Source organism: Sebastes umbrosus, chromosome 22 (assembly GCF_015220745.1).
Source record: "Sebastes umbrosus isolate fSebUmb1 chromosome 22, fSebUmb1.pri, whole genome shotgun sequence".
NCBI classification, from domain to species: Eukaryota; Metazoa; Chordata; class Actinopteri; order Perciformes; family Sebastidae; genus Sebastes; species Sebastes umbrosus.
The window spans coordinates 24,271,348-24,290,326 of NC_051290.1; the positions used below are offsets into that span (position 1 = coordinate 24,271,348).

General features: G+C 41.8%; 1 protein-coding gene across 6 annotated transcripts in view; it reads left to right on the forward strand.

Moving 5' to 3' along the window:
- Nucleotides 1-18,979, forward strand: part of zgc:109889 (uncharacterized protein LOC553542 homolog) — a 104,864-nt gene that overhangs the window by 64,920 nt on the left and 20,965 nt on the right. For 3 of the 6 annotated variants that reach the window (XM_037758587.1, XM_037758585.1, XM_037758586.1), the window contains 4 exons: nt 8,734-8,887; nt 10,265-10,382; nt 13,325-13,393; nt 13,924-13,968. In XM_037758587.1, coding sequence (XP_037614515.1) covers nt 8,734-8,887; nt 10,265-10,382; nt 13,325-13,393; nt 13,924-13,968 — 386 coding nt within the window. The remainder of the gene's footprint in view (nt 1-8,733; nt 8,888-10,264; nt 10,383-13,324; nt 13,394-13,923; nt 13,969-18,979) is intronic. The other 3 variants (XM_037758588.1, XM_037758589.1, XM_037758590.1) reach the window with 3 other exon arrangements.

Consider the following 18,979-nt stretch of genomic DNA (forward strand, 5'->3'; position numbering starts at 1 on the left):
ATCTTGCCCCGTCTTCCACTCTTTCCTCCTCTTTTGCCTTTTTTCTTCTTCTTTCTCTTCCCTCATTTTTTTCTTTCTTCCTCCTCTCCATCATTCTATCCGATCTTGCTTCTTTTATTTCCTCTTCTTCTCTTCTTTTTTTCCACCATCCTCTTCTCCATTTCACCCCTTTTTCTCTACTTCCTTTTCTCTCTCCGTCTACCTCTACTTCCATTTCTCTTTTTATCACCCTCATTAGGAATGAAATACATATCAGAAATTAAGTAGTTGACACCAATACAATTCCACGATTCTCGATACCGATTCGACACCTTGGTAAAAAACAAAAGTAAAACAATAATTCCAGGTAACATCCCTCCTTTATTACCGTTTACAGACTTTAAGTACAGTCTAGACCTGCTCTATATGAAAAGCATCTCCAGATAACTTCTGTTATGATTTGACACCATATTAAAATGAATTGAATTGAATTGAATACTGATTTTGATTAGGAAGTTAAACAGGTCATAATAGTAACCTATGATATATAATAAAGTTTCATGCCAAAAACTACATTTTACAAGATTACATTTGAACACATCTTGATAACGTTAGAATTTACCTTGGCCCAATATCTTATTTTACTGAATGGAGCCTGAACGCACCAACATATGTGAAATCAGTGTCATCTCCCATGTTGAAATCAACGGGACGAGAGCTAGTTACCTTTAGCTGTTAGCAGCTAGTAAGCAGCACAGTCCTGCACGGAGCTAACGATTCACCCGATCTGACTGTTATCGACTATTGAATAGGCGTTATCAACACACATCTGTCCCAAGTGTGTAGGCAAGTAGTGGCCTACTAAACTAATAGTAAGTTCTTAAGGCTGTTATCGCCCATTTATTTCAGTGAGCCAATGTTGACCATAGATGTGGGTCATTAGGGCCCTATTATGTTGTGAAAGTGAAACTTAAAAACAACACGTTCTAGCACGTTGTAAAACTGAATGAAACATCACGTTTTCAATGCAAACAAAACTACAACTTCTGCTTTAGGTTTAGGCAAAAAAAACTACAACTTCTGCTTTAGGTTTAGGCAAAAAAAACTAAAACCTGTGTAGGTTTAGGCAACAAAACTACAACTTCTTTAGGTTTAGGCAACAAAACTACAATTTCTTTAGGTTTAAGCAAAAAAACTACAACTTCTTTAGGTTTAAGCAAGAAAACTACAACTTCTTTAGGTTTAGGAAATAAAACTATAACTTCTTTAGGTTTAGGAAATAAAACTACAACTTCTTTAGGTTTAGGCAACAAAACTACAACTTCTTTAGGTTTAAGCAAAAAAACTACAACTTCTTTAGGTTTAAGCAATAACTACAACTTCTTTAGGTTTAGGAAATAAAACTACAACTTCTTTAGGTTTAGGCAACAAAACTACAACTTCTTTAGGTTTAGGAAATAAAACTACAACTTCTTTAGGTTTAGGCAACAAAACTACAACTTCTTTAGGTTTAAGCAAAAAAACTACAACTTCTTTAGGTTTAAGCAACAAAACTACAACTTCTGTAGGTTCAGGAAATAAAACTACAACTTCTTTAGGTTTAGGCAACAAAACTACAACTTCTTTAGGTTTAGGAAATAAAACTATAACTTCTTTAGGTTTAGGCAACAAAACTACTACTATTACAACATGTTCTAGCACATTGTAAAACTGAATGAAACATTACGTTTTCAACACAAACAAATTGTTTCTATAATAGTTTCTATAATAGTTGCTTCAATAGTGAGTTTACTGCATCCCAAACACATCTTCTATTCTCTCCGGGACAACGGGACACCGTTAGTGTCCAGCCCTGACGGTGACTGCGGTACTGTAGAAAAAACGAGTACCGTCATGTTTTCAGATTCTTGGTATTGACTTGGTCCCAAACTATCGGTTCTCATTACATCCCTAATCCAAACCAGCACTCTTCCTCTTTCTTCCTCTCTTTTTTCTTTCCCATTTTTCCATCTATTTCTATCCCAGACCTCTCTCACTCTTTCTCTAATACCCTCTTCTTCTCTCCCTCCTTCCTGCTTCTTTATTTCTGTCTCTGTTCTCTTTCTTTTGCGTTTTCTGACTTCCATTGTTCTCTCTCTCCCTCCCTCCATCCCTCCTTTTCTCCCTCCTCTTTTTATTTCCCAAGCCCTCTGTAACTCTTTATGTAACACCCTCTTCTTCTCTCCCTCCTTCCTGTGTATTTCTTTCTTTCTTTCTCTCTCTCTTTCTCACCTCCTCCTCCCCCTTTCAGTCTCACTCTTTTCCTCCTGTTCTGTTCTGTTTCTTTTCCTCCATGTTTTCTCTCTCTCTCTCTCTCTCTCTCTCTCTCTCTCCATACTGATACTGCCTCGTCATTCTGCAGCACAGCGGCTCAGACACAGCGTCAGATAGAGCTGCACAGACAGGGATGAAAAGGAAAAACTCAGCAGTCCTCGGTCTTATCCTTCTCCTCTCTTCTTCTCCCACTCCTCCTCCCTCGCTCACACTCTTTCATCTCTTCCTCTTCCTCTGTTTATCTTCATGTCTCTTCCTCCTACGCACAAGCAATTGGTCTGTCCTTCGCCTCCTACCACACATTCACTCTCTCATCTTCTACTCTCCCGTCTCTCACATTTCAGTCACATCTTCTCACTTTTCTTTCTTCATCCCTCACTCCTGCCTTCTCCTGCTTCTTCTTCCTTTTCTTCTGGTTTTCATCTTGAAACTGACAGGCAAATGACACCATGAATGTTTTTTGAAAGAAAGAAAGAAAGAAAGAAAGAGAGAGAGAATTGAACGATGAAAAAAGGTAGCAAGGGACAATGAAAGAAGAGAACAAGAAAGAAAGAATAAGGTAAAGAAGGCGGTCAATGAAAGGAGGAAAGAAAGGAAGGAAGAAAGTTACAATTAAAGGAAGAAGGAGTGAAGGATGGAAGGAAGAAAAAATGGACAATGAGGGAGGGGAGGGTGGGACAAGTAAAGGAAGAAAGAGGGAAGGAAGGAGAGGAAATAAGGAACAAAGGAAGGGACAAAGAAATGAAAAGGGGAAGGAAAAAGGGACAATTAAAGGAAAAGGGAGTTAAGGAAAAAGGAAGGAATAAAGAAATAATTTTAAAAAATCAATTATTTAAAGGAAGGAAGGAAAAAGGGACAATTAAGTTTAAAAGCAATGATGGGAGGGTGGGACAATTAAAGGAAGGAAGAGAGGAAATAAGGAACAAAGGAAGGGACAGTGAAAGGAAATGGAGGAAGACAGGAGGAAAGTACAAAAGGGATGATTAAAGGAAAGGGGAGACAGGGGAGAGACAATGAAAGAAGGATGGTAAAATGAAGGAAGGAGGGGAGGAGGGGCAATACGTGACTATGAGTCCTAAAAAGCGTATTTTCATTTCAAATAAAAAGAACAGAAATACAGAAATCAACTTGGACCGAAAACTAGAAGAAAAAGTCAACTTGATGTTAATAATTTTGAAACAACCGGATTTTTCTGGGAAACATGTTGAATCTTTTGCATGAATATTTATGGCGGCAAGATTTTTATTTGTGATGTGTACCATAAATTGTAGCTTATCATTAAATATCAACAGTGCAACATAGAGTATGCCTTCTATCCATTCTGTCATCGTGGTTATAGGGCTGACCCCAATGCTTCCAAGCTTCTACCATTGCCATGGTATTCAACCTCCAAATCACTATTCCAATGCTTTGTTTTTTGTTTTATATATAAGTATGTAGTAATAATGTTTACATCTCAAAATAGCCCATGAAATAAAGAATAATCCCATAACATTATTCATATTCAACATTCATTACTATTGGTTATTCTCAGTCAGTTATCGATGTTTGTTGTGTGCTTCCAATACCTTAGAATATTACTCACTGAAGCTTCCAAGCACAAACAATGGTCAAGTGGATAAAAAGGTCCCTACAAAATATGCTTGACATATTACGTATGGTTCAGGGAAGCCAAAGATTAGTCAAAAAAGCTTCACCAAAAAACACTTATATCATTGGTTGTTGATCTCTGCTGCTCAAAATGCAAATCAATGTGAACTGGAAATATCCAAGTTCATGTGAATGTGCTCTAGTACAAAGCAGAGATTGTACACTGTGTTACACTTGTCATGCAGATGAAGGCCATTTTCACACTCTGTTCTTTCCTAAACCCCAGGAAAGGAATGATGCGTCAAACCCAGAACACTTCTCTTTAAAACTCGTATTCATTCATCTAATATGCTACCTTTTACTTGGATGGAACAAACGAGATGTTTCCTGCAGGATGCTTTACATTAGGGTCGGGTGATATGTTCAAATATTCCAACCAACCATCGTCAGCCCAACAACCAGCGGTTGCCCATATAATTGCGCCGGTGAACCGTAGTTTCATCTGGGAGATGGAGTGGAGCTGTTCTAGCAGCAGATAAAACACACTTCATTCAAACTCAACCGAAACAAAGTCAAACTCACCAAAACCGTCTTTGTTAGTCCAACTGGTTTGGTGGAGATAAACCCTTATTTCACCCAGTTAGATGTGAAAATGTTTCCCACGCTGTATCTCTCTCTGCTCACTAGGGGTGGAAAACAAATGATTTCACCTATGTGAATATATATACAAAATACATCTATGGAAATAAGATTAATGGATTATTTTAACCAGAGGTATGAAACATTACATGTCCCTTATAAATTAAAAAGAAGATACCACTACCACGATTTTGAGGTTGCTGGAAAAAATTTAATAAATGATTGCTGACAATGACTGATATATTTGACTTAAGGATATCTCTGACTACAGACATGCTGAAAATCAAACATTTTCACAGGATTCATTTAGAGATTTTCCAAAGTAAAAGTCCCTAGAAGTGGATGATACAACTTTTCCCCATAGCGCTAAAAAAGGTCGCAATCGCAATATTGAATCGCAATACTATAAATCACAATACATATGGAATTGCCACCCAAGTATGGTGATAGTATGGGATGGAGAGATAGGTGAATGGTCTCAGCCCGACTGCCCAGTGAGCAGCGGCTGAGCTGCTCTCGTTCTTCATAGGCAGACCATTAAATTAGCAAAATATAAGGACAAATGTCAGCCCAAAAAACAACCGACGATGTACTCAGCCAATCGTCGATATATTCGTCCAATCACCCAACCTTCCTGCACACACAGTTAGGCCGATGGAAACCAGCCATTAATCTGGTTATTAACAGTAATAGAACCTATTTGTATGCATGTAAATGTGCAGAGAGGAAGATGAATATTAACCTCAGAGTGAGATGGAGGACATAGAGCTAGAAGTGATAGAGATCCAGTATGTGTGTGTCTGGTTAGACTGAGAGGACGCCAGAATAGAGAGTGGGTGAGTGTGTGTGTGTGTTAAAAAAGAGAGGAAGAAGCAGCTTGCGGTCTCTTTGAAGACGTGTCTGAATGAAAGTTGCATTAGCTGCTAGTTTTGTGGATTATTCATTTGGCCGCGGGGACATAAGCTTAGGAAGGAACGATCAAACACGGAGCAGACACGAGTGTGTGTGTGTGTGTGTGTGTGTGTGTGTGTGTGTGTGTGTGTGTGTGTGTGCGTGCGTGTGCGTGTGTGTGTGGGGGTTCGTGTGTGTGGGGGTTCGTGTGTGTGTGTGGGTTCGTGTGTGTGTCGGTTCGTGTGTGTCGGTTCGTGTGTGTGTGTCGGTTCGTGTGTGTGTGTGTGTGTGTGTGTCGGTTTCGTGTGTGTGTGTGTGTGTGTGTGTGCTGACTGCGGAGTCACACACACACACACACACACGGATCAAACAGCCAGTCGCCCTTTAGTTTTTTAGGAATAACACACACACACACAGATACAGTATACAGTACAGAAGTCAAGTAAATCAATGGTGGGAACATATGTCCCACTGACACGGTTTAACCTGATTAAGGGCTCATGTACACTGAACCAGCCTGTGTGTGTGCGTGCGTGCGTGTGTGTGCATGGTTAGCCATCTGCTAGATCCCAGATAGCATTGCAGTAGTGTAGCGTTAAACTTCCTATGGTGGGGTGAGGGGGGGTTAAAGGATTGACACAAATACATGCAGTATTTTCTCTCACTCTCCCTCTCTGTGAGTCAACACTGGCTCCTGTTACATGAAGACAAATTATCACACAGTCCTACACAACACACACAGCATTTGATTTTATGTGTACCAAAAACACTCTGTTGCTCTCGCACATCCACACGCACACACAGTAAACACACACTTCTCTTGCTGCTGCAGTGTGTGAGTGTGTGTGTGTGCGTGTGCGTGTGCGTACGCGCGTGTATGTGGAAGATACTTGTTAAGCTGGTGCAACAAGCTCTAACACTAATCTGTCCCTGCTGTCCTATTATCACCTCCCGTGTGTGTGTGTGTGTGCATATACTGTATGTATGTGTGTGTGTGTGTGTCAGAGCATACAGTAGGGAAGCTGTCTGTATTATGTATTGCTCTATATGCATGTGTAGTATGTATTATTGTTGGGACTTACAAACATATAGCGGATGTTTGTATTTATTTTTTTCTACCAAATTCCTGTAGGAATTGTGACAGAAACCTTCAAAGTGAACCTGTTCTTTATATGATTCTGATCTGTGGATTAGGGATGTCACGAGAACCAGTACTTGGATACCAGGTCGTTGGCAACATTGTGAAAACGTGCCAGTTGGTACTGTAGGTACCATCAGGGCTCCAGACTAATGCCTCTTTCTTACACACATCTGTTTTTTTGTCTGTAGATTGGTATTGTATACAGATTACGAGACTGTATACAGAACTAGAGGTCAACGCAGGGAAATGCAACGGATGGATAGAAACGCCACCGCAGATATGGGAGAGAAGTTCATTTAGTCTGTTTTTTGCCGTCCAGTCTAGACGAGTCTCATTTATACATTTATGCTAAGTGAAAAGTTTGACGGCATATTTAGTTAACATTGGTAGCATGCTAGCTTTGTGGTTCATACGTCTTTTTACAAAATAGTTCACAAAACTGTAAATATGCCGTTGAACCTTTCACTTAAAAAAAAAAATATATATATATATAGAGAGAGCTATAAATAGAGCTATAAATAGAGCTATGAATAGAGCTGTATTCATCAATCAGTTATTACAGTAATTCACTAGTTCAACATTGGGGTATTCGATAGGGGCACACAGTGCATACAGTCTGTCCCAAATCTACTGCAGAAGAAACATTTATTTCAATGTACTCAAGAGGCAAATTCCGGACCGAAAAATACGGAAAGAGGAGTTTCTTAAACACATCGGAGATCACAGAGGTTCCTATAGGAATGAATGAACTTCAGTTGACTCGCATACATACAGAACTATGTGGAAACGAGGCATAATGGTATCCTGTTGTCATGGGAACGATAAACAATGTGTTTGAGACGCAGTAAAGTCGTTGTGTGTTGTGAACAACAAATGGGTGTTGAGATGGGCAGGAGGAGAGTCATTGTTAGCTGCTAGCTCCGTCCAGAACTGCGCTGCTTACCGGCTGCTAACAGCTAATGTTAACTAGCTCTCGTCCTGCCAACTTAAACATAGGACGTGCCATCGATTTACATTATGATGTGTTCAGGCTCTTCAGTAAAAATAAGTATTGGGCGAAGGTAAATGTATCAAAGGTAACATTATCATGATGTGTTCAAATCTTGTGAAATGTGGTTTTTGGTGAATATCTTGAATAAATCCAGTTTGGAGGCGATGTATAGAGAGGGAATCATGGCCTCTTTAACCACTATTCAAACAGTAATAAAGAGTGGATGTTTAAGTCCATGAGATTTATTGTTTTACTTTTGTTTTTTACCGTGGTATCAAATTGAGAATCGTGGAATTTCACTGGTATTGGTATCGATTACTAAATTTCTGGTATCGTCACATCCCCACTGCAGATTGCAAAAATATAGCAAACAATTCAGTCATTTTGTGTTTTTGTGTCAAAACGTTCAACTTGTAGTATTTGATCTCCCGTACTTCTGCTCTTGTAAGCAATGTCCTTCATTCCCACAATGCTTTTCAACAAAATCCATAAACACATGAATCTCAGGGTCAAGTGACGGTGTGACATCGATCTCTACATTTTGTTGTTTGGAAAGAAGACAAAGGAAATATAGAAGTGTTTATGATGAATGTATTGCACTGGAGACCTGGACAATAACACAATCTACTTTGTGTACTTGCAGTGACACAAGACCTGTTTCCTCTGTTTTACATTTAAAGAAAATCCCATGGAAATGCACCATCTTGCATTTTTGCTCTGAAAAATCTAATTACATTTTTTGTTTTACATCCTGATTGTCCAGAATGTTATTATAGAAATATCCAAATTGGAGCCACTGAATCTGCAACAAATCATTCTTTGGCAATACTATGAAATCTGCAAGTTTTATTTGATCTTTCATTATTTCATCTGACTTTAGTGGCATACAACTTTGAAGTGAAGTAGCCATGCCCTGGCTGATTAATAGTGTTATCTTCATCAAGTGCACGGACAAGAGATGTTCTCCTCCTTCATTCCTACAAATCCTGACTTGATTCATGAGTTGTAGAACTGAGACCAGAGGTCATAGGACAGTGCTGCTCATCCAGGATTTAGCTGCTAAGCCGATACTTGAAGAGTTAAAACGGCTGTTTTGAGGGATTATGTCGTCAAATACTGTAAACGATGCACAGCATATAATTGTCTCTGTCGAGTTGTTCACTGACTCTTTCTCCATTCCTTCTTTCAGTCTCCCTGCAGGACATCAACATGAGGAAGGCCTTTAAGAGCAGCACCATCCAGGACCAGCAGGTGGTGTCGAGGACCTCCGTCCCCAACCCGGTGGTGGAGATGTACCATCGCTGTGACAAACCTCCTCCACTCAACATCCTCAGCCCCTATAGGTCAGTAGTTTAGCCCAACAGTGATGTTCTGGAAGTGAAAATCCCATTCATATTCGGAATCTAGGATTTAGATTTTTGGCCAGACTCCTCTGTTTGTAAAAGAAGTCTGATTGTATAGAAGTCTATGAGAAAATGAGCCTACTTCTCACTTGATTTATTACCTCAGTAAACAAACCAAGATGGTGACAGCCAAAATGCTGAACTCAAGGCTTGGAAACGACAGTTTACTAATGGGTGACGTCACAGTGACTACGTCCACTTCTGGTCGATGGTCGTAATCATCCAAAGTAGACTCACCGTGAGCTCCGAGGTTGTGAAACGACGGTATCTGCTCCTGTAAAAGCCTCAAGTCCGTACATGACATCATCCCTGTTTTAAGAGAATCATGTTTTATTTGCGTTGTCATGGAGAAATACTACACTACACTCAATCCTGAGTGTCTGATTGGTAGAGCTCGCTGTATCCATGGCTAGTGAGGGTAATTTGTGAGTTCATCCAATTTTACAACCATTGTAAATATTTCAACTGTTTTTTTTAGACCAAGGCACATTTAGTATAAAGAGATACAAGCAATTGCAAAGTAAGAAGAATAAATCAATAATACTAATATTAAAATCAATAACAACTGTACCAACAACAACACAGAAACATTTGGGAGTAGAAAAATAGATAAATAATTAAAACAAATAATAAAAAATAAAATAAAATAAAAAATAGAATAGAAATAGAATAATACTGATAAATGAATAAGTAAAATATATAATATGAATGATATCAAAATAACATTTTTAATTCCATTTTAGCAGCCATTTGGCAACATTAGCAGTATTAAGTATTACAAGTATTAACACTATAAAGAAGCCAGTGAGTTGTAGATGCCACCAGAGTCCAGCTGTCTGTTGCTCCCACTTCATGTTAGCCTCTTTCTCATGTCACTGCATGCTCTGTCTTCATCCATAATTACATTATCATATTCTAAATCACTTGGGTGTCAGGTTTCAACACAATCTCCGTGGTGATTAAATGAGTATGATTTTTGGTATTGACTCTGGTGTTCAACACAGATTAAGTATGAGGGCCAGTTAGCTAGTGTTTTTTTGCATCTGCTCCTTAAACTCTCACACATTCTCCTTCATTTTCTTTCCATCTTGCTCCAACTGACAGCTGGGGATGGCTCATCGATTTTCCATTTTTTGATTAGTCATTAAATTATAAAAAATGGACTTGTTTATGGGGGGGTTTATCGAATAGTATTTCTGCTCGGAATGCACATCCCTTCTGACAACCCCGCCCCTCCTACCTTGCTGCTTCCCATCAATCCCAAATGTCGTTCTTTTTGCTCTTTTTCCTCCACTCTCTCCCCTTTCCTCCATGCAGGGACGACAAGAAGGATGCACTGAAGTTCTACACTGACCCGTCGTACTTCTTCAACCTGTGGAAGGAGAAGATGCTGCAGGCCACCGAGGACAAACGCAAGGAGAAGAGACGGCAGAAGGTACGGCTGTGTGTGTGTGTGTGTGTGTGTGTGTGTGTGTGTGTGTGTGTGTGTGTGTGTGTGTGTGTGTGTGTGTGTGTGTGTGTGTGTGTGTGTGTGTGTGTGTGTGTGTGTGTGTGTGTGTGTGTGCGTGCTGTGCGTGCTGTGCGTGCGTGCGTGCTGTGCGTGCGTGTGTGCGTGCGTGCGTGCGTGCGTGCGTGCGTGCGTGCGTGCGTGCGTGCGTGCGTGCGTGCGTGCGTGCGTGCGTGCGTGTGTGACAGAAAAGTAAGTAAAGTTCATCTTGTGCTTTAATTTGCTGATCCGATTCTTTTCCTGCCTAGTTGTGTATTTCTTTCTGCTGTTATTTCGTGTGATGCGTTCCTATCTGACTGTACTCACCATGCAGCTTTGCTTTGTTGTGTAATTGGTTCTTGATACAGCAGCAGGTGGGCAGGCTCATTATCCAGAGATAAAGAAATGACCGGAGGGGAATACAACTTCAATGGTTTATATTTAACAGTACAGTTAGAGCACAGTATGTTACAGTAATATAGTGTGTTCCAAAAGAGGAAAACAAGCCATTTACCAGTAACTTCAATGGGAAATCAAATAATGACAACAGATAATATTACAAATGTACAGATTTTGATAGTGACAAAGGAGGTGCGCCATCGAATAAAATAGGTGCCGGTAGGTAGATGTGTTTTGTATCAGTATTGACAATAAATGAAGAGGTAGAGCACAGACAAAAGACAGACACACCAGAAACACGACAGAGAGTACTCAAAGGCTGACTGGGATCAGGACCCAGCAACAAGAAGGCCACAAGAACAATATAAAAACCACTGAAATATCAGGACAGAAGACACAATAAAACAACAATAGGATCAACTTTCCATAAATATGTGCAAAAGCTGCTAGGAATTATTTAAGTGAACAATTGCAGCTGGAACAAAACTGTTCCTGTAGCGCTTTGTTCTACACCTCGGGACCCGAAACCTCCAACCAGATGGGAGAAGCTGGAACTCACCAGACAGAGGATGAGAGTCATCGTGTGAGATGTAGCTGGCTATCCGCTGTAACTGCCTGGTATACAGGGACTCTAAGCTCAGCTGTGACTCACCAATCAGCCGACTGGACCATTTAATAATCTGACTCAGCCTATTTCTGTCCTTCAGAGGCAGAGTACCAAACCATGACACTAGTGAAAAGGATAGAACAGACTCAATAAAAGCAGGATAAAATAAGGGAGGTTCCGGATCATGACTAAACCAACTAGCATGCTACAGCTGGCCACAACTGGTGTGCTACCAACACTTTCCGGCTAATACTTGTGTGCGAGTAGTAGACATAAGCAGCTGTTTGGGACACAGGGCGTACCGAAAGGTACCATTACACCACTAATACACATATATGGCAACAAATACATTTTGCGTTTCTAATGCAGCAGGTTAGCGGCCCTGAACCATCAAAGCAACCGAACTCCTCTTTGTTTTCTAATTCAGTGAACATTTTAAAATGTATGTAAGGGCCAGAAACCATTAGGAGTCCCTGAGTTCTTTTGATTTGATTAGAGTTGAGTTCTGGATAGGACCCACTGTATTCATTGGATACCACAGGGTACAAAGTACACAAAGGACAACATTGATCTCTAGGAGCAGCAGGAGTACCATGGGTATTTGTTTCAATCCCAGGGAAAAACCCAACTGTGGTCATGATCAGTAGTTCAGTTCATTAAAATGCCACGGCGGGCTATTAAATCTAGCAACTCATACCCCCAATCGGGCAAGTTTTTTAAAAATAAATTGAACACATGTTTTTTTTCTGGAGTTGATGATGGAAGTATATATAATAGTATATATAAGGAGGGAGTCATCTCGCTTCATTCCCATGTCTGTTGAGAGTTGCACATGCACAGTATGGGCACTCTTGTGAAAATGGCAGCGGGTAAAGATTTACCCGCCCCATACTATTTAGTATGCCAGATAAGATTTAGTATGTCCCAATACATAGTATGTCTAAATACCAGGATGTCATACTACATCAGTATACAAGCCAGCATGCTTTTCTGGCTATTCTGACCCACAATCACAGTGGATATATGAGCGAGAGGTTCGAAGTTCAAGGTACAACGTTATGACAAAGTAGTGTGTCCCAATTGTATGTATACTGCATAAAACAGTACGTACTTTGTAAGGGCAGCTGCAGTATGCCATTTGGAGCATAGTCAAAGTTGATGTGCTGAAGCAGCAGGGAGTATTTAAATGATCCTGGAAGCAGGAGATTAGTTGAGTGGCGTTACAAGTGATGTGGGCGAAACCCCAAATGAATTTCCTTAAATAAAGATTAAACACAACACCTAACTTTGGTCTTTGTTGTTATTGGATAATCGCTAATAAATAAAAGTAAAAACTGACTTTGGGTAAATAGATTTCTGAGCCACCTGCCCGACATTGAACCCTGTAGGTCCTGGCAGAGCTCTTCTGAATAGCCACTAGGTTTTCTTGACCTACAGAACTGGCATAGAGGATTCAATATTTCACTGGTATTCCCCTTTGATTGACATTAATATTCTACACTTGTCTCCATCAGCTCTCTCAATAATCATGTTTCAAACCCCTGAACAGCTGCTGCTGTATGTGTTTGCTGCACTATGTCAATATTTCTGTTCAATTTAATGGCGCTCACATGTTTCTGTTCCCTCGTTTGAACCTGGCTCAATAAATCCCTTTAGAAACACCGACAGGTTAACAGGTTGGGAGAGCAGCTGCAGGAGGATGGCTCTTCCAGATGTTCCTCCTCTTTCTCCTCCTCCTTCCTTTCTCTAATGTACAGTATCTATAGAGTTACCTGGCCTTCCAAGACACACCTCCCACCCTTCCTCCTCCTCCTCCTCTTCCTCCTCCTCCTCGTCCTCTGCTCAGTCTAACGCACCAGCTTGTCTTTCTTCCATGTTTCCATAGGGCTGTCCGGCCCACCCTGACAGGCCCCACTCCAGACAGGCCCCACCCAGGAGCCCCCTGTCCATCTCTGTAAGACAACCCAGACCCTTAACCTGCCCTCTCCTGCCCCCCACTTTACCCCCGCACACCCCACTAACACACACTACACACTCACATGTTATAGAGGATGTACAAACACAAAAAAAACACACATACACACACCTTCCCTTTCTGTTTGTGTCTGTGAGTGTCACGTTGCGTTAGCTTGCCACCTCACCCTCTCTCTAACCCTCTGTGTTTGGTTTGGTTTGCTTCCTGTCTTGTGTTAACCAGAAGTCTTGGCCCTGTTGTCCATCTTCTGCTAGTGTGTGTTTAATAGTGACTGGGTGATGAGTAGACTAGTGTGTGTGTGTGTGTGTGTGTGTGTGTGTGTTTGTGTGTTTGTGTGTTTGTGTGTGTGTGTGTGTATGTGTGTGTGTGTGTGTGTGTGTGTGTTTGTGTGGTGAAGGAGCTGGTGATGGGGTCCTGTTCTCTTCCTCTAACCTCAGAGAAATCAATAATCAACGACTAACTTTCTCTCCACTTTTCTATCTACCCATATGCCTCTGTCTGTCTGGCAGGAGCAGCAGAAGCAGGTTGAGGACCCGGGCAGAGAGGTGAAGAAGGTCAGTGAGGATTTACAGACACACATTCAGCCATTATTGAAATCTCCAGGAGTCTTTGAGGACATGCCCTCATTACAATGATGTGGAGAGTACAATAAACAGAATAGATACACACAGAACAGAATGAACTCATTACAAGAAGCAATCAGCCACACAACATTAGAACAATGTTAAAAACACTTATTAGTTTGTAATCATGGACTTCAAATCACCTAGATGTAAAATTGTGTTTCAATTGAATGTGTTTTGTAAAATGTTCCAAGTTTTTGAAGCTCAAACACCAAAAGCAGTTTCCCCAAATGTAGTGTTTGTACGTGGGACTTCAAGCTTTAGCCAATCACTTGAACGAGTCCAATAATGACTATATGACCAATTTAATAAGGACATGATGTATGACGGCAAGTTGCCATTAAGGCCTTATGAATAAATCAAAACCAATGCCTATCACGTCTCTCTGCCACGCCATCTTACACGCCACTTTTAGACTTCCCTCTAAAACTAGCATGAAATAATCCCTGTGATCAGTGGATCCAGGTTTATCTCATTCAATCCAATTTGGGTGAAAGTAACGCCTCGTTAACACTACACAACTTTTGCACTGATTTTCCGCTCCCAGATCAGAGGCAAGTTGCCGTTGGCTCGGCGCTTGCACATAGGCACTTGAGCGTATTGTGTGAACTGCTCAAAGATACGAGCCAAGAGGCTCGCCAACGCCTCGCAGCCACATTCCAGATATCTAGCATGCTAAATATCTAGACCTGTCGGGAAGTCCGGCCACGAGCTCCGGCCAATGAGAGCGCGAGACACGGGTTGAGGGTAAATCTGGGGGAGGAGGGGTTGCCTGTAACAACAGGAACTGACTGGATGTGCTGCATTTTCAACCAAAAGGCAAAGTTGTTGTTGCACCCGATGAATTAATAGTAGAAAAAAGAAACCGGTGTATTTCTTTCGTGTGTTTTTGTGAGTAAACGTAGTTTGGAGACCTCCTGTGAGGTCCTCCTGGTGAAAGATCTTGCAGTGTGTGACCTCTTGTCGCCCGTCAGTCATGTGGTGTGAAAACCAAAATGACTTAAAGATTCACGATTACAAGACAGCCAGTTGTTTAGTGTTAGCCGTACAGAGATCTGACCACTTTAAAGGTGTGTTGTTGACCAATAGAATAGAATAGAATAGAATAGCCTTTATTGTCATTGCACAGTTTCCTATACAACAAGATTGGGAGTGCCACAACTGAAGGTGCATCTGCAATAAAAACCAAGAATAAAAACATGTAAAACAAGAATAAATAATAATAATAATAATAATAATAATAATAATAATAAAAATAAAAAAGAACACTTGGGTCATAACAGAACGGATGATTTCACAGTAAATAAATCAGGATGAGCTAATAAATATATTGCACATTTCTTGGACAGCTGAGGGAAGTTAGTGGCTCAAATGGTTGTTGAGTGTCCTGATAGCCCATGGGTAAAAGCTGTCTTACAGTCTGTTCGTTCTGCTGTTGATGCTCCTGTATCTCCTACCAGAGGGCAGCAGGCTGAGCAGGTGGTGTCCGGGATGGAGGTGGTCATTGAGGATTTTTCTGGTCCTGGAGAGGCATCGAGACCTGGCGATGTCATCCAGGGAGGGGAGAGAGCAGCCAATAGTTTTTCAGCTGAACTTATCACCCTCTGCAGCTTTTTCTTGTCAGCTGCCGTGCAGCAAGCATACCACATGGGGATGGAGTACGCCAGCACGCTCTCAATGGTCACCAGCAGCTTCTCCTTCAGTCTGTTCCTTCTGAGTACTCTTAGGAAGTGGAATCGCTGCTGGGCCTTCCTCACCACTGCTGTGGTGTTGGCTGACCAAGAGATGTCCTCAGATATATATGTCCCCAGGAATTTAAAAGTGGGGGAGGGTCAGCTTTGTTCCTCCTGAAGTCCATGACCACCTCCCTCGTGTTTTTGGTGTTGAGAGACAGGTTGTTTCTAGCACACCACTCTGTCAGCCGCTGCACCTCGTCCCTGTGAGCCGACTCATCACCTCCTGTGATAAGCCCCACCAAGGTGGTGTCATCCGTTAATGTTATTAATGTGTTGGTGGGGGGGGTGGGGTGCAGTCATGGGTGTAGATGGCGTACAGGAGTGGGCTCAGCACAATAGTAAACTGTCTTGACAGTGTTGAGAGCCAGAGAGGCCAAAAAGAGAAAGCTATCATATTTGCATTCTTGCACCCACTTATATAAACTGGAAAAACAAAGTTCGGAAACTTGTGTTTGGTCGATTATTTCTCTGTTGTTACAAGGCTAATGGTCATTGTATTTTACATCGTTGGAAAGCCTGTTTATTTACCTTCACAATGATGTCCAACTTGTAAGGATCATGCATTTGTGGGATGAGCAGCACAGCTGATTATGTGGGGAGCACCCAAGAAAAATTTGCCAGAATGCTCCGTCAATGGTAAACAGTGTATTCTCCTGTTGGTATTGACTCTTGTTTTGAGTTGTTTGGTGGATTGGATGATTGAACTCTCTATCAGTAACAAGGAACAAACAAGACATATTGGCAATTTTACACTTTATTCATTTAATACACCGTCAGGAGCCTCAGTAGCAGGTGTAAGATCCATACGCAGCCACAACAGCCTGGCATCTCCTCTTCATGCTGGTCACCAACCTGGTCACACGTTGCTGTGGGATGGCGTTCCATTCCTCAACCAGGATTCGTTGCAGGTCAGCCAGGGTGGTTGTGTCTGTCACTCTAACACGTACAAGCTGATCCTAAAAGTGTTGAATTGGGTTGAGGTGTGGACTCTTGGCAGGCCGTTCCATTGTCTCTACTCCCACATTGTGGAGGTCGTCTGTGATAACCCTGGCTCTGTGGGGGCGAGCGAGAGTTAGGTTCCAGATTGTGGAGATATGGGATCGCCACCGGCTGAAGAATCTCATCCCGATATCTCACTGCATTGAGATGGCCTTCAATGATGACAAGCTTTGTTTTGCCAGTGAGGGAGATGCCGCCCCACACCATGACACAGCCTCCACCAAAAGCTGTTACTCCATCGGTGCAACAATCAGCATAGCGTTCTCCACGTAGTTTCCATACTTTGACCCTGCCATCCAACTTTCACAGACAGAACCTGGACTCATCACTGAACATGACATTCCCCCACAAGTTCAGGTTCCATTGTCTGTGTTGTCGACACCAGCGCAAATGAGCCTGATGGTGAAGGGCAGTCATTGCAGGATTCCTGGTAGCCTTATGACAATACACTGTTTACCATTGGTAGAGCATTTTGGCAAATCTTTCTTGGGCGCTACCCACATAATCAGCTGTGCTGCTCATCCCACAAATGCATGATCCTTACAAGTTGGACATCATTGTGAAGGTAAATAAACAGGCTTTCCAACGATGTAAAATACAATGACCATTAGCATTGTAGCAACAGAGAAATAATCCACCAAACACAAGTTTCCGAACTTTGTTTTTCCAGTATATATATTATATATATATATTATATGTATAATATATATATAATCCTGCTGTTCCCGTATAAACTCTGTATTCAAGTGATCCACAAAAGAGGCTTGGATTGTTAACAATTAAGAGACAAGAGTAGAAAGTACAGGACAAGTATGTCTTTTGAATTGCCTGTGTTAAAGACAACCTATCATGCTAATTTTCAGCTTTTTTTGAGGGCATGCCAAACTAGCCACTAGGCAGATATTATACAAATAAGTAACTGACGTTAATGACATCACCGCGTTACGAAAGAAAAGGCAGCACTTCCATCCAAGCGTTTCAGGCAGTTCAGGAGCAGTGTTTCTGTGGGGGAGAGGAACTCCCTTTGGCGTTTGGGCTTTGAAACTTTGCAGACATTTTACATGGACAAAAAATATATATATAACACACTAAAGAAAAGGGGATAAAGCACAAAAGCATAATAGGTCCTCTTTAACTTATTGTCTGGTTAGCAACCGAGCTAGCTAGCGTGCTAACTGGCAGGTAGCAGGCTTGGCTGACGAGCTATTTTCTGGCTAGCGCAAACATTTTACCGGTTAATTTCTCAACCACAGTAGCTCCCCATCTAGCCCCACAGGAAGTCACTACATGTCTACTATGCCATGACCTACTGGTCTGCTTCGGGCTTTAGTGAGCGTCCTGTTCAGCAGTTAGTGCAAGGATTTATGCCGCTTCTATGCCCCATGAGCACAGTTTCCATGTTGTTCTATTTCAGGAACTTAAACTATAGAAATGTTTATATATGTTTACATTATATTTTGAAGCAATTTAATCTTATTTTTATTTATTACAAACATGCATGACATCCTGACCCCAACTTTAAAGGGACTGTTGGTAACTTCTTACACGTATAAATCAATCCTGGTCGGTGTCCCATGCGCGTTCGCGTATGGCTACGCTGTTCAGACTCAGACTCCAACACAAACTACACGGAAGCACCAAAACCTCTTGGTTGTATCTGGTGAAGCCCATCTGTTAAACAGTGTTGGCCGCGGTCGGAGGACGCGGGGGAGACCGTAGCTTTGGTCTCCAGGACCAGAGTCTCCGCTGTACTCTGCTCCTCTGCCTGCCTTCACTCACAGCTCGCTCCACCTCTCACGTGCATGCGCGCACACTCCACACTGCAGAAGAGTTAGTAGCTCTGAGAATATCTAGTGAATGTTCAGTGGACGTTTGTGCAGAAATAACTGCTGCAGCTCCTCCAGACCAACAGAGGTTTCCCGTGTCTTGTGAAGTGACGGGGCTCCGCAGAGAGAAACGTTATCGTCTCCGACCAAAACTCCGGTGTCTCCCCTGTTCCCTCCGGCTGCGGTCGGGAGGCTGAGGCAGGAAAAGCCAACACTAGGATCAGCATTGATTCATGGAGAGACCTTCGTCTGGTCAAGCAGCTGAAATATAGAGTGATATTGTGCTTTTAGCTGACGTGTGTCTACTCACTGTGTTTACGGATGCTCGCTCACATTCACGTAGCGCGTGCACACAGGCGAGCGCGAGCAACAGGACGCTGA